General features: G+C 37.1%; 1 protein-coding gene across 1 annotated transcript in view; it reads right to left on the reverse strand.

Annotated features, from left to right (window-relative positions):
- The window catches only part of SDK1 (sidekick cell adhesion molecule 1), a 411,416-nt gene that overhangs the window by 279,526 nt on the left and 108,045 nt on the right, over positions 1-23,845 (reverse strand). Inside the window, exons 2-4 of the mRNA XM_014946238.1 lie at positions 14,803-14,962; positions 9,060-9,166; positions 4,705-4,852 (exon numbers count right to left, since the gene is read on the reverse strand). Of these exons, the coding sequence (XP_014801724.1) occupies positions 4,705-4,852; positions 9,060-9,166; positions 14,803-14,962 (415 nt within the window). The remainder of the gene's footprint in view (positions 1-4,704; positions 4,853-9,059; positions 9,167-14,802; positions 14,963-23,845) is intronic.

The raw sequence follows: 23,845 nt of genomic DNA on the forward strand, positions 1-23,845 counted from the left end.
CTTAATGAATTGTTCTTAGTGCAAATAATAGATATTAAACTCATGTATACCTCAAGGCAATGCAATTCATCTTCCCTGTCTAGTGGGATGAAGTGCATTTGTAAAGTGTTTTGGTTCATTAACAGTTAACTTAGTGACAAAATGTCCACCCAGCTGAAAGGGACACCCAGAAGGGCCTTTATATGCCAAAATTGAACTCTCCTGTTTTGTGTAAGACATAATTCCACTAAAAAAAGACATGAGTTAATATTCATCTAACTGCAGCTTACTCAGGGAAAAACATAGTTTCACTGCAAGAAAGTTAATGAAAACAGTAATAAAGTCTCCTCAGTAGAAGTTTTCTTCTCAAAGAAGAAACCAACAATAACTGAATTGATGGTTAGAGTGAACCTTTTCAGTGAAAAAGTCCTTCACTTAGAAAAAGGCAAAAAAAAATTGTCTAAGAGGACTAAAAATTTACTTCCTCAATACCACAACTGAAAGGCAATTGTAGACCTTGACAGTGCTACTGTCCTTTGTGCCTCTTCAAGGTACTGTACATGCCTCGTGTAAAGAAAGTTAAATGCGCTCTGCTTTGAAGCCTGATGAAGTACCCTGGCACAGCGAGCTGAAGACTTGACATCTCAGAGTAGCAATTTCTTTTGATGCAGTTACCTTTAGAGAAGCTATTGTTTCCTGTAAGATGTGAGGAGCAACAGGCAAAATCATCCCATCAGTCAAGCCCCTGGATACCAGTGCAGTTGTAATTCCACGTTAGTCTACTGGACTATTCGGAAAACATTAATCTGTCTCGGTGCGATGTAAAGTCTTTTCTAAAACTTCCTGGGAAATTTTCTTGTAAGCTAATAATAAAAAACATCCCAAAACCAAAGTCCTCTCTTCATTTATTTTCTTTTGCTGTTGGTCTTCTCTCTAATTCTCCAGTTCATACTTTTCTGGCATGTACAAAGCTTCCTTCTGGTGATCTAGAAACAGCCCTTTAAAATATCAAGCTGAGGCTCTGGTGACAGATAATGCACAAAAGCCAAACTGAATATAAATGCACACTGTACTAAGCAGGGGGGGAGAAAATTTGAAGACTTAAATTTTTAAATACACACCATCATGTCACAGTAGCTCTGCTGCAGATTTGTTAGTTGCCTTAAGTCATAAACCATAACAACAATCTCATGAGTATATGCAGGCCATTTGCTTCACGTTCATATATTATATAGGGATTTGTTGACTTTACATGCCGTCTCATTTAGGAAGAACTTGTCATGCTATTCTTATTTTTATCTGGGGGCCTTAACAAAATATTATGGCACCAACATCACTAAAATGGGAATTAATACACAGTTATTTGCTGCAAAATTCCACCATGAGTTACACTACCAGTTAAATTCAACAGAGTATGTGGTTTGAAAGAAATTATGTATGTCTCAAAGGAAACTTTCTCCCAGAAAATATCGCAGCCATGCATACTCACAGAGCAGGATTACTATTCTGACTAAAAAAAAGTGAGACTTAAGCTATCCACTGAATCTTTGTTTTTTTCCCTTCCCAGCCTAAAAATCTGACGTTAATGATTAATATGAGAAACAGGAAATTACAGGTTTGTTACACATCAGAATTCAGGAATATCTGCCCTGGTGAGACCCCTTCCCCTGAAGTGCCTTTTCCAGCTGGGGCCACCAACATCAGAAGGAGCTGTTGGAGCAGGCCCAGAGGAGGCCATGGAGATGCTGGGAGGGCTGGAGCCCCCCGGCTGTGAGGACAGGCTGAGAGAGTTGGGGGGGTTCAGCCTGGAGAAGGGAAGGCTCCGGGGAGACCTTAGAGCCCCTTCCAGTCCCTAAAAGGGCTCCAGGAGAGATGGAGAGGGACTCTTGATAGGAGAGGGGAGCCATAGGATGAGAGGGAATGGTTTTGAGCCAAAAGAGGGGAGATTTAGGTGAGATATTAGGAAGAACACTTACAGTGAGGGTGGTGAGACCTCCCTGAGGGTGGCAGGGGGGGTTGGACTAGGTGGGCTTTGAAGGTCCTTTCAACCCAAACTTATTCTACAATTCTATGATCTGTTGCCACTAGCAACTGTGTTAAGGTGTACAAATAATTATTAGGAAACACAAAGAAGAAATTAGAGTCTTATCCTACATATTGTAAAGTATCTTTAAAATAACTCAGCACACTCTGTTTCCACATCAGGGAAATGAATTCGTTGTAGCAGTGCCAGTAGCCCGGTGTAAATAAGCATCTGGATCGTTATTACAGGATAAAAATCAGTGCAGTGTTAAGTATGCGTACATACATTAAGGGTTTTGCAGGAGTAGGAGTTAACTTGACCAAGTATTTAAATGAATTGTTTAATCAAAAATTGCTACAGATAAAATATTGGGCAATGCCAACTTAGTCTGTACTCAGTGAGCACTGATGAGAAATTATTGGGTACCATAACCACCTCCACTGTCCTCATTTCTAACACTGCTGATTTCCCCAGTCTGCACACACTGCAGCAATGTCACACTTGGAAATCATTATCAGAGCTGACAGGCCAGCTGATTGATTCGGCCAAATCATTGTAAGCTTGTTTAGGAGGATTAAAAAAGCTTTATATTGATTTAGCAATATAAGGTACTTTTAATCAGTTTAAAGAGCATCCATATGAGGTGGTTGTATCAGTTTAACTGATGGGTTTAGCAGGTGATCTGGTCAGATTGATGCATCAGTCTCACCGGATCATCAGCTAAACTGATCAGTTAAATTGATACATCTCTTTGTGTACAGAAAACACGATGTTAAATGCACAAATTACTCCACAGATAAGAAGAGAGTTCCCATAAGATGTTTTTACAATTCTCACCATTTTGTATGCATCCTCTCCTTGTCTCAGGTTTCCTGCATTTTTAGGGCTGTGATGTTTGCTCCCCAAATATCACAGACAGCATTATGTGAGAGGATGTGACGTGGTTTTTCCAATACTTTTGGGGAGCAGCAGACCTTCTGCACAGAGTGCACTGATAATTGGTGTGTGTACCATAAATCTGTCACTTCCTGAACTTATCAGCCTTACTATTCGATATATATCAAACTCCCAAGGAGGTGCACACCTTCCACGTGTGTACTTCTATTGCAGAAGTTTTCAGAAATTCCTACACAGTCCAGACAAATATCCTCAAATTCCTTTCAGATGAAATTTCTGACCAGGGAAATAAAATATACATGGAAACCTTTAGGTATATTTGACCCCTATCATAGAACAGAGTTTTACAGTGTTCCCATTTGTAAGAGCTTTGAATCACAAGTGATTTTACCCAAACAATCCCAACAGGATAGGAATAAGAATAAAGTGTAACATATCAGAATTAGGATTTTATATTAATGAATACATTTGCAATTTTCCCAAGCTGCAAGAGAAGTCACACAAATCTCGTTTCCAGCCATTGCATGCTCGCCCAGGTCACTCTGTTCTGGTCCCCAGTAACAGTTCCCAAGAAAGTGTCTGATACCTGGATAACAAGGCTTTTTCACCGTCTGCAAATTTTTGATTTGTGTATTCTCAGCACTGTCAAAAGAAAATTTGTAATGTGGCAGAAGTGGAGGAAGTAGGTTCTTAATGGTTAATAACTCAGGATTTGTCACTTAGCTCTCTTCAAGAGATTGCCCAGAAACCCATTGTTTCATCTTCCAGCTTGTTTCCCATCAAATTACTATTAAATTATTCATAAATTATTACATAGTTGCTTCACATCCCTGCAATACTAATTTTAACAGTTTCAAAGAGCCTGTAATACTAGCTTTCAGGTTTAAAAAATGCACATAAGCAGCAGTAAAATGCACAGTACAGATGAATAAAATTAAAATCCAAGACGACTTTTCCCTTTCTTCCCCTCTGAAGACTCACTGCCCTTCTGAAACTTAGCAATATTCCATTACCATCAGTTGCTACCACATCTAGCCCTTTGAACACGGGAAAATATAATACACGGATAAAAATAACCACCAACATTCTTGGCATTTCAACAGTTTCTTAATAAATTAGGCAAGTAAAAAAAGATTTTATCTACATTTTTTAATATCACGGCTAACCCCTTCAGTCTCTAAATAAAACTGTGCAGGTAAAAACACAGGATGGCTTCATAACTGTTTCAGGAAAGGATAAATGAGCACATCTTGAGATAATAACTAATCAAAGTGCAAGTACTGTGCCATTAGTGGGTGAGCAGCTAATTAGTCAAAAAGAAATAAAACTGTCATTGTAGGCTAAAAAGATGAGGAAAAAATAAGCAGTATGTAGAATTTTATTGTGGGGAAAATAGTATTAAGCATAACTCCATGTAAAAAAAAAAAATCAGACTCACATATTAAAAGAGAAAAATATCAGTATTCATTAAATTAGTCTACTCAAGTAAATGTAATTGAGAGATGAGCATTTACTTTTCCAAAATGTACCATGAAAATGAATAGCGTGAGGGAAGTGCAGACACTCTGTGTATCTACTCCCTTATGCTGCACCAGGACCATTAAAATCACATGAATTATTTTGTCAAACTGCTTAGGAAGTTCAGAGATGGTCTTAAAATAGTCATTTATCTCAAACTTTGTATGAACAAGGCTACTTTATTCTCTTTAAGCCTCAATTAGTGTACTTAAAATGTAAGTTGTGTTATCAAATGTAATCAATCATATTTTAGGGCAGGGGGTACTTTAAGCTTTGAATTGACTTACATTCTGCTGCTTGGTATAATCTTGTGCCCGTCTCTAAACCATGTCACTTGTGGCCGTGGATAGCTGAGTATGTGCAGGAGGTTTAGAACTGCAGCTTGTCCTTGAGTCACTGTTTGTCTCTGGTTTGTGTCCAGGAAATTTCCCATGTCTGCAAAGAACAAATGACACTAAGAGTCCTGGAAGTTCTTGTCTCTCTCCCCATTTCTTTTCAGTGGACAGAAAAACAACTGTTTTACAATAGTCATTGGCATTGCTATAATTAGTCAATATGACACTACAGATCATGAGACAGCATTGATTAATACAGATTTCTGGGAGCCATAAGGCACAAGGCAAAGCCAAGTGCTGCTGGTGCCCACAAGAAGTGCCTCAATCAGCAGAATTGCGTGGCCTCAGAGTTCTTGTGCAATAACTGAGTCTGTTTTTAACTAGAAGTGACATTTTGATTGAGGTTTCATGTTTGGGTTTTGGGTCTAGAGTTTTTTTATTTAAATAAATCCTCGCAAAATATAAAAGAAATTTCTGCGCAATGCAAAGGAATGCAAATGGTGTATATAATTGAATCAATTTTTTGGTCACCAATTTTTTTTTATCCCTCTGTATCGCTTGTAGCCAAACAAATATATAGTCAGATCTATGCAAGTAAACCAAATAAGTCTCAAAATAACAAGGTGGGAGTCATGCTGGTGGCTACTCGTTGTCCTGGCACTATACAGCAATTTCAATAGTGGATCTAGATCTCTGCCACCTACAAAAGCATCAGGAGTATTAATGAGCAGCTTTTAACAAAAAAATTAATGGAAGAAAGAAAATGACAGATGCAGAACTTCTGTCTCTGAAGGTTTTATTTCATAGACAAGTTTACATATCTATGGAGTCCTTGTAAAAATTTCAGTAAACATTTAATGTTTTCTTCTTGTTTCTCTTTTGCATTTTGTATCCCATTCCTACAAATAAAATAAACATTCCTACCATTCCAATTTATTCACCCTCCAAGGAACTTGTATGCATTTTCATTTGCTTTAAACCAAGAAACACCTACAAAAGCATCAGGAGTATTAATGAGCAGCTTTTAACAAAAAAATTAATGGAAGAAAGAAAATGACAGATGCAGAACTTCTGTCTCTGAAGGTTTTATTTCATAGACAAGTTTACATATCTATGGAGTCCTTGTAAAAATTTCAGTAAACATTTAATGTTTTCTTCTTGTTTCTCTTTTGCATTTTGTATCCCATTCCTACAAATAAAATAAACATTCCTACCATTCCAATTTATTCACCCTCCAAGGAACTTGTATGCATTTTCATTTGCTTTAAACCAAGAAACCAACACACACGTACAGAACTATTCTGGCTTCTGCCACTGAATTCCCCCTTTTTTCTCTTTCTTTTTTTTTTGGTTTAAAGACCACAGGACTCTACACAAGTTCTGTGCTGCAGAGAGGAAAGTAAAGCACATTGAAACATAGAAGACTCCAAGCAGGTCTGGATGGCAGGAGATGAGAAGAGACAGAACAAGAGCAGAAATTAAAAACACATGGTATTTTAAAGAAGCTTTAATCATCTTTGTGATTTTCAAGTTATTTATTCAGACATAATCAGCATTGTACTTCCTCTGTTGCTCCATATTTCTTACAACTGTAATCAGATCATCTACTTGAAAGAAGTTTCAAACCGCGTAGGTGGATCTAATTAACTTCACTGTCATATGATTATTTTAGTCTTCACAATCCAGGAGTTTTTAAGCTCATTCTGTAATTAAGATTTACTCAGCAGTTTTCTCACAAATACCTACTCCCATTATGTTAAGTAATAAGTTAACATGTGTTGAGAACATTTTTTACATTATTTAACCAATTCCCTGCTACTCCAGAGATCTCAGACACGGAATATATCTCAGATCTATCTTGATGCATATTATAATTGTGCCTTTCAGTTTTTCAGTAGAGATCATGAGTTTAAGTGTTGGGAAGCATCCTGCATGTAACGGCAAAATAGTTTATTTCCTGCAAACCTTTCTGAGTTAAACATCTAACATACAGTTCCCCGTAACTCTTGATGACTGGATAAGGAAACTTCAGTAACCCCTTGGAATGCTGCTTTCCAATGTGTCTTCAAGAATAATCAGAAAGTAAAATATGGCAAAACATCAGGTACTTCATTATGCCCTCACAGCTTAAATCAATTAATTTAGATCAAAAATGTGAAAATACAGGAAACAATCACAGTGGATCAGTAGCTGCTCTGGTAGAGGAGAAAGAAGATATTTAAAACTTGTGGAACGCTTTTATCTGTGTCTGAGTGAGAAATTTCCCTATAGACCTCATACAGGTCACTACAGGGTCAAGACCAAAACTCTCCCAAGTCATATAAGAACTGGTTTTCTTTGTCTCAGTATCTTTATCAGTGAAAAAAAAAATATAAATAATTAGACTGCTAAATCCAGACAGAGAAGTCTTAAGAGATAGCTTTATAGATTTATTCAGCAATGCAGAACTACAAATTAAATGGGGGACAAAAAATTAAGCTGAAAAAATTAAACAATTATGCTCCTTTCTCTCTCAGGAACAACCAAACATATACACAAAAAGCCTGGAGAAACAAAACACTTCACTGCAAATCTTTCCCTCATTCAGAGGGGAATAAAGCTGTCTTTGCAGGAGACAAAATCCTTTAGCAGCAGCAGGAAGGTAAAGGACTCCTGCTCATCCTTCTCCCTACTGTTCCCACAAGTACCTCCTCAGGAGGTACTGCCTCTACAGCTGCAGAGGGAACCAGACTGGGGGGTGGAAGGAGAAGAACTACTTTAACAAACCCTACAAAATAATTGTTGCTCTGTTTTAAATGTAGGAGAAGTTTCCCAGTTCACAGCTGCACAACCAAGTTTTCCTGTGGCACCCAAAGGGATAGTGTGCTACATCGCAGGACAAGCTGGGGAACGATTAGTGGGATGGAGAAGCAAATGGGTATGTTTCCCCGTTACTGCCAGCATTGTCCCCTGAAACCTCACCTGCAGATGGGATGTTACTGCCAGCAAAGCCTTTGTCCCCTGAAACCTCACCTGCAGATGGGACTCCAGAGGCATCTAAGCTCATGTAACAGCTCATTGCTGCAGGAGAAGCATCTCCTCCTCACTCTCCCCTGCTCCACCTTCCCCTGCTCACCTTGGACTCCAGAGGCATCTAAGCTCATGTAACAGCTCATTGCTGCAGGAGAAGCATCTCCTCACTTTCCCCTGCTCCACCTTCCCCTGCTCACCTTGCTGGGGTCCCCCACCCCACTCCGTTACTCCCACTCGCACCAGTTTCACTAGATCCCCTGTGACCTGATATAATTCACTAAAACAGAAGAAGAACAGTTGGAAAAATTCTTGCAAGGGTCTGACATGCGTCAAAGCGAGCACAGAGTCACCAGGAGGAATAAACAGCAGGAGCACCAGGGCTGGTGGAAGGCAGGGAAGGAAAACCCCATTTCAGCAGCGGTGGATTTTTACATGAGCTCCGAGCATCCGTGAACCAATACCACTGAGAGATCAAACCTCAAATTCCTGATACTACTGACAGTACAGACGTAGTAACATAATTTACTGTAACACAGTGAAGTGGTGAACATGATACTAAAACTTTCATAGTATCATTTGCAACTGGTTTTACTTCAAAAACACAGGAAATCCCATGTAATTTCCCTCATTACATAGTGATTAACTTGAATCAGTTCCTTGGAATTGGGTTTCTAATAAATAATTCAATTTATCTAAATTCCACTTATCAAGTGACATTTACTGCTACTGAATTTCCAGTTATTGACCCTGAGGAAGAGAAATTTGATCCATGTATTGGATTGCTCACACGCAGTATACAAATCTGTCTTTTTTTTATTTTATGCTTGTACTTTGAAAAAAAAAGGCCTTATTTTATTATTATTTCCAAATAAGTTAATTAGATTATATTTTCTATGTGTTAACTGAAAACAAGAGTATGCAGTCATTTCTTAGGTAATGTTAATTATCACTAACTCCTGAGAAAATCAATTTAACATTTCCAATTGGAAGTTACATATCAAATTATGGGACAACTCTGAAAAATTCTGCATAGTACAAACTGAAGAGGTCCAAACATTGGTTCAGAAAGGTGTTGAGGACAGACTTCTAAAGTTTTATTAGCAAGGTTTTTTCTGTGAAACAACTGTTTATTTTGTATCACAAGAATTATGACCTGAAATCTTCATGGAGCTATCTCCACTATAGGGTTCGCTTTCAGATATCCTCCACTGTCATATTATTGATTTATTTATTTATCTGATATCTTTTCAGACAGTTAGCTAACGAATGACAGAATAAATTCTAATCATACATACATGCCACTTGAATTTCAGATCTTCTTTGCAGCAACGCCCCCATCCTGTTCCGTACAACACACTGATAAAAGCCAGCATCAGACCTCTGCAGAGCTGGGATGATGTACCTATAAAACAAAATGCAGAATTATAGTCATAAATAAAGGCAGATCAATGCAACTTTATGTGGCATTTCTTGTTTCTCCTCTAACATTTACACATCGTCTCAAATGTTTATTGTATTTTTTCTTACAAACCCCATTCTCATACAATCTCTGGTCTTTTGGCTACAGTATTGTCTGTACTATAGAGAAGAAAAAAAATACTTGAAATGCATAAAATATCTTTCAGTCTTAAGATCTACATTTGATAAATAGTAATTAGTTCTTCACGAATTCTCTTGAAATAGAGACTTAAATGTTTTCCTTAGTTTTATCTACCCTCACTCAGAAGGCAGAGGCGCCTGGTAATTTTGTTCAGAGGTGGCACAAGAAGATCTACATGTAGGTATTAGGAAGACTTGGAAGAAATATGAAACCTCATGAAAACCAGATGTTGACTACACTGTGTGACCAGTGTAACTCGGAATAACACTGAAAAGACACATTGCACTGTGGTTTATATTTGTTTTGTCCTTCACTATGCTTAAAAAGTCATTTAGTCCACTGATGCTCACCTTCCTCATTCAACTATATCTGATTATTCAACGTGAAAATGAGCTGATAGGCACAGCTTTAATGTGAATAAAACAAATGAATACTATATATAATCCTGCATTAAACAAACATTAATCAAAGCACATATTCCCCCGGTCACCTTCTGGAGATATTATGGTAGGATTAATGAAAGTCTTTATGAAAAGATAAGGAAAAATAATACTGCTGAATTTTAATCTTCAAAATTTAATTCCACTAAAGAAAGCATCTCTTCTCACGCTCACACATCCTATACACACCCACATACAGAGCTTAATATCTGAGCAGGATCAGACAGCATAAAAACAAAGGAGGGAGAAGAAATCTAGTTTAAGTGATAAATGAAGACTATAATCACTGCATTATAATTACAATTAAATAGACTATAGCAAATAGGTCAGACAACCTCCAACAGTGAATTAAAACAGCACCAGGGACAAATTTTCAGAATCTCCTGTGGTTCCCAGGGGAGCCTGGCTCCTTGTACACGAGTTGCAGGCGATGGTGCTGCCTGTCTGCCCAGTGCCAAAGCTGACCCTTCCCAACCTCTGCTGGAGCAGCCAGTAACTTTTCTCCAGGGATTATGATTATTTTTACTGGGCAGATAAGGAAGCCTAAAAACAGTGCTCTGTTTGGAAGTTACAGTAAACCCAGCAATCAGCACACAAATACATGCTGGCCAGTGAGTTGATAACTCTGAATTAGCCACGTTGCCCCTTGCCTGATGAGAGTGCCATTGGAAACAGAGTGAGAAAACAGGTGAAAATACAAGGCGTAAGAAAGGAATCAATAGGACATAAGGCTCCCCTAGCTCCTTACAGAAATGATTTCCTTCTCTGCCAGGCAGATGGTTGTTGCAAAACATCATTACCAAAAAAAAAAAAAAAAATTAAGATTCTGACAAATAAATATTGACATTCATTTTTACAGTTCACTTTACCAAATAGTTTATACCTTAACAAGCTTTTCTTCCTCCCATAAAGACTGAGTATTGTACTTGACTAACATTTATTCCTCTGTTTCTCTATTAAATAGAGCCAAAATTCAAGGCTTCTTTCTTTAATATTTATCTGTACCAGGAGAGTAATGCAGAGTTAGTTTTTCTGCTACTAGGACAAAACAAATCAATTAGATCACAAGTGTCCTACTTTGGTTTTCTTTTCTGACTTATTAATGTTTCAGCAGGAAACATTCGTAATATGTTGCCTGAAGAAAATAAACCCTTTTAACAGTTTGCAGTGAAAATCTCCTCTACCTTGGAAATTCCAAGACAGCCCAAACCTACTGAGCAGTTGGCTTCTCAGGGGACCTACAGGGTAACAATGTGCAGTTAAGGAAAGCAAAATTAGAAGAATTAAATAACACAAGTAAAAAAGGGCAATAGAACATATGTTTAAATTTTTTGAGACAAACCTGAGTGAAAGATAAATAGATATTCATGGAATTTTTAATTCTGTGTTTACAGTTTTAAACAGTCTATATGCACTTGACATGCCCAATTATTTTTTTTAAATATACTTCCCTATTGAGCTAATGCTCAAAATACTGCTTTTTGTGCTATGCTTTCACTGTTCTACTTATTTTCTGATAGGCAAGAAGGGACATAAATACCACTTTCTAAATTCAAAATGAGGCTTTCTTCCATGGATTGAATTTATATCAAAACTTAATACAATTTTTTTACAGAGACAGGACATAATTTTGCTTTAATTTTGTCTATACTCTAACTTTCAAGACAGAAAATCTTCCCATTGTCTAGGTCCCAGGAGGCTACTTAAGGTTTCTGGGGATCTGTGCAAGTACTTTAGGAAAGTCACACGAGTTTCTCTGAGTACAGCCAACCAGAAACTGGCTGTTTAGAAAGTTTCTATAGAAAGATGTAAAGTGACATAAATGAAGCCTTCAAGGGGAGTCTTCCAGGACATAAGATACTCCATCCCCAGGACTGCAATGAGTTAGAACTTAAGGATGAAGTGATACTAAACACCTAAGGAGAAAGGCCGGTAAAGGCTTTCTTAAGGCTTCCCAATATTTCATTCCTAATTTCAAATGTACACCCTCATTTTAATTTTAAATGCTCTAAGAGTTAGAAGTGAACCTATAGGCCATGGGTTTTTAATAGTCATAACTGTGAAGACAGAATTAAAATAAAACATATTTTATTAGATAGTCCTAAAACTTAGTATTGATTCAAACTTTTTTAAAATAAGGGACTTACGCATCAACTGATAGAACTTTTTTTATACAGAAAAAAATTAAAATGTGTCCAATGATAAAAACACAACTATAATAACCAGATAATTTTAAGTGGTTAGGGTGGAAAGTATACTGCTGCTTAGACATAACCTTAGCTTCTTAATGTCAAGGAAATGAGTATTTTCAGGCCACAAATGCAGGTATGGGAGACACACCTGGTCCAGAAATTAATTCAAAAGAAAACAAAGGAGAAAAAAAAAAAAAAAGGAAAAAGTGACTGCCTGAACTTTTAACTGGACTTTTAAGTTATATACATAACCGAAATTGCGACTGCAGTCAGCAATATTGATTTGTTTTCATTACATGTATCTCAGATCACAAAGAATTTATAAGGTTGTTTTATAAATTCTTAATACAAACTAGTGTATGCGCAGACACTATAAAAGCCAGGCTGTGCACATAATCAGCATCGTTATACAAAGAAAAGCTGTTCATTCAGGGTCACCAATGTCAAAATTCAAAGACTCCAATTAGTTCTTTACTCACTTGGTGTGCTATAATAAGCCTTGAATATTTTCAGCCTGTTACAATATAGACATTACTTTAACTGAGACACACTGAGTAATATCAATTGCCAAAAATCTTTGATTGATGATTCAAACTGCAGCAGAAGTCACTTCCACAGGAAAGATTCATGCATTTAAACAGAGTATTTACCCAGGAGAACTGCAGAGCAAACTATTACAGGGTCAAAGTTTAAATTTTGCAACTGGAATTTTTATGTCTAAGCATATATTTTCCTTGCTTTCATTCATCCTAATGCACCTATGCCGTATAATCCTTTTTGGAAGCTTAACGCTTTGCATTTCTATAGAATCAAAATCCCGTTCAGCTTATCTCTGACTGGGGAGCAGTAGTAGTAGGGCTGAGACTTCTAAATTAGTATTTTCTATCGATGTTATTTTATTATTATAAACCAGTAGTTTCCAATCTTCTTAATCACATCTGCAACAGATGTTATAATTAGAATTAGAAACAAGAACAACATAAAAAATGCAAAATTAAGAAATATACTTGTATCATAACCTGACGTTGATTAGACTAAGTCCAACGATAAGAAATAAGGTACTATGTACAGATACATCTACATCCAGCTTGGGAAAGGTGTTCCGACCCACTGATTCTAACTTATCCCAAAATACATGGTACAATTACAATTTTGCATTAGGCTGGGCATTTATTTAAGAAATATCATGGCGTTTTAATCTTAATTTCAAAATGTCACACATTCTTATTCAGGTTTCTCCTGGTATCCTGAAATGTAAGTGTCCCAGCGAGTAGCCCATCTACAGAGCTTGAGTTCTAACCTTTACTTTTTGTTCACGTCTTTTGTCCTCCCACACCATTTCTTTGTCTTACTTTCTCAGCACCGTGTGTGGTTAAGAGCTGTTGTCAGCTCCTTCTACCAGGAAACTGCAAGAAACTCTGCTGCTGTTGAGGGAAACAAGTGGCATTTACACAGAGTGACGTTCAAACCCTCTGTGACTAATTGTGCTATTAGAGGTTTTTTTTTATTTTCTAGAAAGTATTCACAAATCTCTTCTATACGTGCATATGGCTCATTTTGAGGTATCAGCCTATCTCAAGGCTTGAAAACAGCAACCATTAATAGAAGCAATTACTGAGGATTAAGCGGTCTCATCTAAATCAAAAGTCTTTAATTTCTAGGAAAGTTCACATAGAATACGTTTGGTTGGAAACATAGTTGCTAAATACCTTATGTGCTAAATGACCCTAAAAAGTTTAAAAATGTTATTTAAGGAACATTTTTATCCACCGCTCTTGTAAATGTAAATAATAATGATAAGAGAGGTAATTTGAGGGTACTATTTGGAAAATCTTTGAGAAAAGTAATTATCGACTCCCTTGCATAACAATACAGAACTTGATATCATTATCTGCATTTTTATACTAATGAATATTTTAATTTCTGTCTATATAGTGATGGAGCACAAACTTTCCCTACATAAGCAATGTAATTACAAAAGTGCAGTATTTACCTTCGTTTACTAAAGGTACAAGTGCTATACAAGGGCTCTTCTGTCACGTCCCCACCCCTTATAACTTCTGAATTCCCTCAGTAATTTCAACAACTTTTGAAAGCAACAGATAAGTTGTATGAATACTAAACTTCTATAAGGCTAATGCTCCCATTAAAGAAAAGCAAACAAAACTCAGCTGTTTTACACTATTTGGCCAGTCATCTGCTGCTTATCAGCAGAAACGTAGCTCTGATCAGCCACAGTCTGGTTTTTCTCCTGCTTGATGGAATGTCCTGAGAAATGGGGAGGGAGTCAGTGAGGTCCTGGGAGCAAAGTGCATAACCACAGAAGAACAGTTTGTTAAACTATGAGGTTAATTTTTGCATTCTCAGAAATGGAACCAAAAGTTTCGTACGCAATTTAAGATGGACCAGGTTTTTTTAGCTCTTATTGAAAAGAACCATCCCATTGAGCTTAGCTTTGTTCAAGGATGAGCAGTACATCATGTGTACAGTTTAACTAAGTAACACACCTGCTATTTATTAAAAATACATGTAAGGTTACACTTACAGCAAAAAGCATTTTTGGTACTTAAATTTCTACCTTAGGACCCTTGAAGTGGGAAGTATCATTTTTAGCAAAGGAGATTGTCTCATAGAGATCTTATTTGTTTACAAAAAACCAGTCTCCTTTCACAATAAAAAACATTGTCAAGGGATCAGAATCTACAAAGCTGGTTTGAGGTACTGCGGATTTTGGGGGTGGTGGTGTTTGTTTTGGTGGTGTTTTGCAATTCTACTTAGAGAAGCCTATTATATAGCTTTTATTTACTTGTATTCACTGGAGTAGGTGGTTATTTCACTGTCATTGAGTAACCACTTAAATTCCAAGGGCCAGCTGCCTTCGGCAAGGCACGTAAGGACCAGTCGGTTTCCTTCCAAGTGTATCTGGGGCAAGCCTGGTTCAGTCTTGAAGTATGGTGCAACGTCATCTGAAAAACAGAGAGAAAACGGCTCTGTAAGCTATTGAAGTGAGTATTGTATAAGCCACCGATAGTTAGCTCTTTTTTTTCTCAAAATGGCCATTGCAAAACAAGAGACACCATGATTCACTAGTTGTTTCACACTGTTATATTCATAACAAAGGTTTATCTTTAGAGGCAGAACTCACAAGATCTTGATACCATTCGTCCTTGGTGCTTCTTTAGAAGAGAAGTGCCCACTCAGACAAGCTTTTGTCCATATTTACCACCGATACATATAATAATTTCAGCACTGTCTACAGTGGCAGGCAGTGAACAGCTCTATCGGCTTTTTATTTTTTTTCCCTCTCTTCTCCAAGGATTAAATCCACTCAAAGTTTTATTTTTTTTATTATTATTTCTTGAATAGAAACCAGAAGAGTAATCTTGGATAGAAATGATTATCACAGCAGGAGAAGTCTCAGGGTAAATGAAGAATTTTGATAGAAAAAAAGAGTTTAGAAAAAAAACACCTCACAAAATCACAAGATTAATGTGTTTTTCAATGTTATTGCCAACCAAAAATGTGTTAAATTATATTACCTGAAACCACTAACGGATTTGGAATTAGGGTACTTCAATAATGTTCAAGGGTCACACGTAGTCTCAAACTCTTGCTCTCCCGTGGATCACAAACGCTAAAAATACGCCAAGCAGCAAAATTCTCAACTGGTAAATTGCCAAAGCTCCTCTCAAATGCAGATTTATTACAAGTCTACACGGGTTGGAGACCCGCCCCTCCTCACCTCTGGAAGATGCAGGTTTTCACTCTTTTATGCGTCAAATTTCTACTTGTAACTATGTGGGAACTACAGACTTAATCTCACAAGTTTGCAAATACCTTCTCCAACCAAAATTAACATGTTTATGCAGATATATAAAATACACAAGTTACAGTCAAAGTCAGAGATTTAAACCAAAATATGGAATAATCCTTAATAGGTAGACATTACTAGATTCTGCCTTTTAGGAGTACAGTGTGTGTGTATTCTATACATCAAATAAATTTTAAAAAAGATACACAGATATTAGCCCAGTGCAACTAACCATTCAGTTAAATTGCTAATCTTTCTTTTAAAACTTATTTTAGATTAATCTTGGGTATTTTTATAGTTGCTGTTTAAAGAGTTTAAGCTCTCTTTTACAGTTTATGGGGAAGTGACCTCATGTGTTATTCAAGGCTGGCTGAAATTTTTGAATCAGGTCACAAACTCTAATTTTTAGTAGTTGACAGCCACAAGAAAGCCCCCACAAATGAAGGAAGAGCGAGCTCAAAGCAAGGGGTGTTGGTGGCTCTCAATGTGTCCTTGTGTTCCACTGCAGACTGGGACGGCACTGGGATGGCAACCTCTCCAAGCCTTTATCTTTCCCTTCCCTCTTATCAGGGAAGTTTTATTAGTCAAAAGCCGAGTGGCAACACAGGCTCATCATCAACCTGATCTAAGGGTCCAGGGCAGCAGCTGGGCTTTGGCTGACTCTGGTCACAGGGTGACAGTCACCAAACTATTTGCTACAATCAGCTGTAAAGTTGACCATCAGCTGCATACACATTGGATGATTTGTCTTGACAAATTGTCTCACTAGTTTTTAGAATTTAACTTCAGAAAGCTGTATTTCTGCAGAAAAAAAAAGCACATCAATTTAAAGCAATACTCAGAAACTATTACATAAAATCTGACCTAAAAAACTGAATTTAAAAAACCATATTTTGAGGTAAGGCCCGTTTCTGATTTGCAGCATTTTAAACAATTTGTTTTCCGAACAACTTCATTAATGGCTAGTGTAATATGTTCTTGAAATTGGATATACAGGAAGCTATGACAATTCAACGTATGAGAAAACAGGAACAGTTCCAAACTAGCAGATAGTCCCAGGCAAACCAAAGATGGTTTTTTTTGCACTTCTCCACTCTATTATATGACTGAGATTATATTCTGCAAAGCTTCTTTTTTTTGTTTTAATGACTGCAAAATTTATGAAGATGTCTTCTCAATTCCCATTTTCTCTTAACTAGTAAAATCCACCAGTATTTTAAAATTTTATAAAGAAAAATGTAAGTCAGAGTTAGACAATGTTAGTGTGAAACACAGTTATTTTACCCAGAGCAAAAAGCAATTTTTTAGAACAATATTTCTAAACAGTGAGGAAATGTTAAATCCTTTCAGAGGCCTCACATATATTTTCTGGAGTCTCCCAAAGGAGTTATGAGACAGACATTCTACCCTTGGAAGATTAAAGGTGTCAGGCTTCCTCAGGAGATGAAAAGGCAGCGGCAGGGAGTTGTGCTGGTATTTAGGGGACAGAGACGTAACAGAGCCCAATTGGTAAATAGAAATGATTAGTGACACGTCCCCTGAAAACAATGACATTTACCTGCTGGTACATAGAGGCTCATATAGACTTGTTAAACTATTCCTTCCTGAGGAAAGTTGAGCTGTTTGGGGAGATTACAATGAAACCAGTACCTGCACTATAAACCTCTACCTGAGTAATTTGTTGATCCTGTTTTCCAGCAATTTAAAGACTCAAGCAGCATAACCTCCTTCATTATTTCACTCCGAATTATCCACTTACTCCTTCTATGTTACGTCTTTCCAAGAACAAATGATTTATTTGAAAGACGAAGACGGCTGCCCACAAGTCTGTCATACAGCCCTACATTTCCTACTCAAATACTCCAAACCCAGTGATGCTGCAACCCACTCAGAGCTATCTCCCATTTAAAGTGTCACAATCAAGCCGGTATTACATGAAAATGATTCTCAAAACTCAATGCAATTCTAGTAGAAGCTAAAATTTAATAGACCCAGGGGAATATTTTTATAAAGAATATAGCATGCTTTATAAATTACCCCAGCTCTCTGGAAGATTTACTTAAACCCTTGAAGTAATTTTATCTTCTAATCTTTTATTCCTGACTTTCTCATCAATCACATACCATCAGTTTATCAAATTCAATTATGTAATCAGAGCTCACTAAATATTCCCTGAAAGCAGAAATGAAAATAAAATACTGAACAAAGATTCCGTGAAGAGGGGTAGCGGTAAAGCTTTGACGACTTTGGCATTTCTGCGGCAGAGACTGATCCCACCTCAGACATCATCAAAAGGGGGCTGCACCCTCAGCTTCGCATCCTGATGCTGGAATGGGAAGCAGAACTTTAAACTGCACCTACAAGGATAAGTTTGGTTGTTATAGGGCATCCCAGGAAAACAGGAAAATTGGCAGGAAAAATGAAAGCCATCTTAAAAAGAACTGGAAGTGAGGGATGGAAGATACATAGGTCCTTTAATAGGTATGAGATACCTGCATTTTGTTAATTAACTAAAAGAAGGGCTCACCATAAGGGTAACCTTGGCCAATCAAGGGTTTAGAAGCCATGAGAGCATCTCAGTTTTTATTCTCTTGAAGGCCAGAGAAAAAAGCTACTAAAAAGAATCAGAGATAATAAAAAACTGGAATTAATATGCTCAGCTAAAATAGTTTTCTGCCTACCAGAAAAATAAAAAGAAAAAAAAAGCAAGCATTCATGCCATACACTGTTGCTTTCTTCTAAATGCTAAATGTGTTAATACTTCCAGTCTCTCTGGCTCTCCAGCTATGCTGAATTTAAAAATAAAAGTAAAAATAATAATAATAAAAAAGTCTGAGCTGCAAGGACGAGTGAAAGGATGCACATCTACACATACATACAGCTGCTACAAATTTTCATTAAGGCTGCTTACCAAACTCCTAACATCCTGACTAGTATCCTTAAAAGAATAGTGCAGATTTATTTCTATGTAAATCTCAAGAAAAACAGGATGGAATATGCCAAAATTATCTGGAAATTAGCTCCCAAACATGTCTGCCTTGCTTTTATGCATCACTAAACTGCACGAGTTCCCTTACATTGCCAGGTTGGCCCGTCTATTTCCTTTCTTTGGTACACGCAAAGCTTAGATGGATTTTTATCTCACAATATAGTTTCAGGACTTACTTCAACAATGCCCAGACACTTCTGTTTGGATTAATGCTGATATTTTAAATATAAGATGGTGCTGTATGCACTTGTTATCTGCTCTGGGCTCATGCCCAGCCCTAAAGACAAGATGTGTCACAGAAAAGCCAAGAGCTCGCTCGTACTTTCTTCTCCCTGAACATCACGTTCAGGCACAAACTTACAAATACAACGTGTAAGAGGAGAAGGCATTCTCTGACTGTACAGAGGGACTGAAAGCAAAAATTCCAAGAGTTGCTACTCATTAGTTTACCAAAGGAACCTAATCTCGTAAGGGCAGCACGAATGAACAAGACTTCAGAAACTGAGGAGAGAACCATCTCAGGGACCTCAAACATACCCTCTAATAAACCCATTAATAAAATTTGGCTAATGATTCTTAGCCCTCTAACAGCTTACATTGTAAAATACATAAACCAAAGTCAGATTAAATAGACCTTTCAATTACTACAAGGTGCTACAAGATCTTGAAAGCAGTCCCGCAGACCTATCCCTCAGGAATTCGTGTATTTTAATTAAAGATGGAATTTGATCTTGAACACCTCTATCTTGCAGAGGAAAGGGAAGTTACCATACTCCAGAGAAGCACCACAACACCTTCAACAGTGAAAAGCACTGCAACTACCCTGGTAAAATCTCAGTATTATCTCCAGAAATGTGAGATATCAACAGTTTCAGGTAAAAATCATGTATATACATCTTAAGAAAAGCAGTTACTGTAATCCTGAGCACACTCAGAGGAAGAATAACGTAGTGAGTGCAGAGAACAGGTTAAGAGATCCTCACTGCCATGACTATTTGTCTTTCTTATGTATCTCTACTTTTACGTCATTTTTAAGTGAGCCATTATTGCATATTAAAAGTAGATTAACTTGTTCATAAATGAGCCAGTCAGAGCAAATACAGCTCAGTCATTAACAAATAACATTTGAGCAGCTGTCTTTCGATCACTCAGTTCACCCAACAGATATGAGACTGAAATTAATTTTTTCTGAGATATATTTTTCAATAAACCCAAATAAAAATACAATTGGTTGATTAAAAACCACACCTATATTGATTTTAGTTTATTAGTCCCTAGTCAAAGTACAATGTTCATCACCCTGTCTTCATGTGCATGTCTAAAGCTACAATCAACTGACACAGAAAAATAAAAACCAGAACATCTCAGAGGAATTTTCCAGGAAAATGAGATGAGATAAATAATTTACATAGGGAGGCTACAAGATCAGCACAGGAGAAGAGCAACAATACAGAAATGCTTTTGCTCTCCCTGTTTGCAAGGAAAAGGGATGTGAGCCATCTTCAGGCAGGTTAATGATAACTGCCATAAAAAGAGCATTTTAAACGATCTGTCTAGGGGATTGAATACATAATACAGCAGTATAGTGAAATTAAAAGGAAAGTAGAGTCAGGAAACCCAAAACCCATACTGAAGACAGGAAGAATCTTTTCAGTAATCCAAAGAAAGTAGGTACAAGTAGGGACAGCAGAATCCATCAAGAAGAGATTAAAGCTGGTCTGTGACTTTCACAGCTGGGTAGGAGCTGCTCTGTTCTGACTGACAGCCGGGAACCGCAGACTTTGGGGGGATCCAGACCATTTTCCTCTTATTCCCAACTTGGATATGGGAAAGATTTTTCCTCCTTTTCCTTTTCAAAAGGACCTTTAAATATTATAATCTTAGTTCCTGATACGCAGGCATACCTCTGGATGCAAGCTGTATTCTCTTGTGGAAATGAACTTCAATAGCTTCTATAGCTTAAGAATAGCAGCGGAATTATTACATAGTAAATCTTGGGAAATGCACCAAGGCGTCAGATTGAACTCAGACATATTTGAATCAATCTTCTTTTGAATTCAAACCTTCTAAAATGCATTGGTGAGACACTGCGAAAGTTAGAACATGATCTATTCATAAACTGTCAACAATGTCAAACATACATTAGAGCATTCAGTCACTTTAACTGTATTGATTTGCAGGAAGGCTATTCTACCCAAAATATCGGATATTTGAGATTCAAATTTTCTTGGTTGGAAGTGTGACATAAATCACCAAGTACAACAATTAAATTTAAATTGCATTTTACCTCATTCTAAGCCTGGATTTGAAAGGATTGATGCATCACAGTGAATATTTCATTAAAATATCAGGTTATTTTTCAAATATACTACCGTAGTTAAGAATTTTCACACAACGGTATAAAACATTTCCTTAAAGTGGATTTCCTGAACTTTTATCAAAGACAATATCTGATTTTATATTGGAATAATACTGAAGCAACTGTATTTAAATCAGTCGTTCTTCCTCAATTTCATAAGTCAAGTAAATGAGCCCACACTGCCCCTTTTTGTCCTCCTATAGATAAGAAAGATAACCTGCTTGTTCGATACCCCTACTATAATCTCTAAATGCAAATAGAATATCAGCTGAGGTTGATGGATAGTGCTTTTAAAGGTTTAATTGGGGATGGAATGAAATTGTTTTAGGACTCAGCAATTTCAGTGAAGAAACCTACATATTTCTAGAATAAGTGACATTTATTTCTTTTAAATGCACAGTCACTGGGAGACAAGATTTCAATGGGTAACATTTTTTGCCTTGAATAGGTCAAATAACTAATTGGCAAGTTAGTTATTGGGTAATTGCCAATCATATATTTGATTTGGATGGAAGAAATATTGAACTGCAGATTGCATACCTGTTGCACACCATCTCAAGAGGAAAACTAAACATTCTGTAATGTATAGTTATGATTAGCTTTCAACAATTCAATAGAACTGGAGTCCCAAGTGGCAAGAATGAGTGTTTCACACTGATAACACTGATAGTTAAGTAGATTTAAACCCAAATTCTTTTTTTTTTTTTAAATTGAAGCATCAGTTGTCTATCTCAGAATTACCTAAATGGCACTGCAGATTCCATTTTGCTTCTAAGCTCCTCACTCCTTGACACAAACAGATAAAATGTTTTTCCCAAATCTTGACTAATACATCCTATTGTTTAAAAGAACAAACATCAGAATTCATTCCCTTTGAAAATTCTACAGTTCCAAAACATACCCCACAAAATGACTTGCTGCAGGAAAACCTGTTCTAATATTTCCGATGTTTCTACCTTGTTTTAAGGCACAGACAATTCCTGTTATATCTCTAAGGCTTCTCCCATTTTTCCCTACAAACAGCTTTAGGTGGACTACAAAAATATATTTGCATGTTAGGCTGAGATGAGACACCAGAAAAAAGCCAGAGCAGTTTTTTTACGACAAAAAAGAAAGTCTTACTATTTCTGGTTCCTTAAAATTCCCCAAACATAACTTATTCTTTGTATTCATAAAATATACTCCCTAACACAACACTCTGCTATCTACTTAAAGACCACCCCTTCAATCACTCCAGGATCACATCTTGAAGAAGAATTCCCTTTTGAGAAAAGATTTCCTGAGTTTTATTAGAAATACTCAGAACGGAAAGGAGGAGGGTTTGCAGAAACACAAAAGAGAATTTTTACAGGATCTGGATTCTGACAGAAAAAAAGAAAGTTGGTTGGTAACATCACTGCGTTTAAAATTCAACTCTCTTGGTTATCCCCAAATATACTGGGTAAGACTTTCGCACATGCAATTGTACCATTCTTTTCTCAAAACTGATCTCTTTAGCAGACCAGCCAAGGAGGAAAAAAAAAAACCCACTCCCCTCAAAAGAAAAAACAAAACAAAACAAAAAAAAATCCAAACAAAAAACCACCAAAAAAAAAGAGTTGATATCATTTTAACCGAGCCTCAAGCAGCTCCTGATGTATCAACCTAAAGTCCAACTAAGGTTTCCTTTTCCCTGTTTAATTTCCACACCTCATGTTTTAGTTCCACTTTCTGATCTCCTTCAGTTGAGTCAGGGCAAAATAAATACTGGTTTGTTGTATATCAGAAGGCAATCACAATCCACAGCTTCATGAATTCATGAATTATCTGCTGTAAGATTAAAAATCATGAAGCTACAGATGACGTTCTTATGCTTAGTGTAGCTCATCCTCAAAAAAGGCTGCAGAATTATTTTTGAAAACGTTCAGAATGATATCTTAAAGAAAGTTGCAAATGTACTAAGAGAAAAAAAGACATAATAGTGTACAAAGTGAACAAAGAAAAGAGAAGCCATTAACTAGTAAAACCAAACCCAAACCTCCAAAACAACCTGCAGCCTCTCTGGGCTGAATTTGGTATCGAAGCAGAACCTCCATGCTTTTTATATTCTCTTCGTATCTCCTGATTTTTAGAATCACAGAATTGTCAGGGTTGGAAGGGACCTTTCATACATCAAGTTGAACCATCACCCCAACACTGACAAAACCACCACTAACCCATGTCCCTCAGCACCACATCTACCTGTCTTTTAAATACCTCCAGGGATGGCAACTCCATCACTTCCCTGGGCAGCCTCTTCCAAGGCTTGATAATCCTTTCAGTGTAAAAAATTTTCCTAATATCCAATCTAAACCTCCCATGGCGCGACCTGAGGCCACTTCCTCTTGTCCTACTGCCTGTTACCGGGGAGAAGAGACTAACCCCTGCCCCTCTACAAACTCCTTCTGGGAGGTTTACAGAGACTTGTGTTGCTCTCAAGGAAATAACTTGTTATTGTTCAAATCTTGACACACGGTAGGTAGAAGTCAAAACTGCCTTACGGAAACAGAATCCAAATCTAGCAGGATTTCCTTCTTTCTCTTAATGACAAAGGAAACTACTGTTGCTATGACATAATCTGCAATCTCTGGCCACTCTTGGGTGCACTGATACCCATAGCCATGAAATAGTCCAATTGATACCAGGACGAAAGCAAGATAAAACCATACCAA

This window comes from Calidris pugnax, unplaced genomic scaffold, assembly GCF_001431845.1.
Source record: "Calidris pugnax isolate Ruff unplaced genomic scaffold, ASM143184v1 scaffold123, whole genome shotgun sequence".
In the NCBI taxonomy this organism is placed as follows: domain Eukaryota; kingdom Metazoa; phylum Chordata; class Aves; order Charadriiformes; family Scolopacidae; genus Calidris; species Calidris pugnax.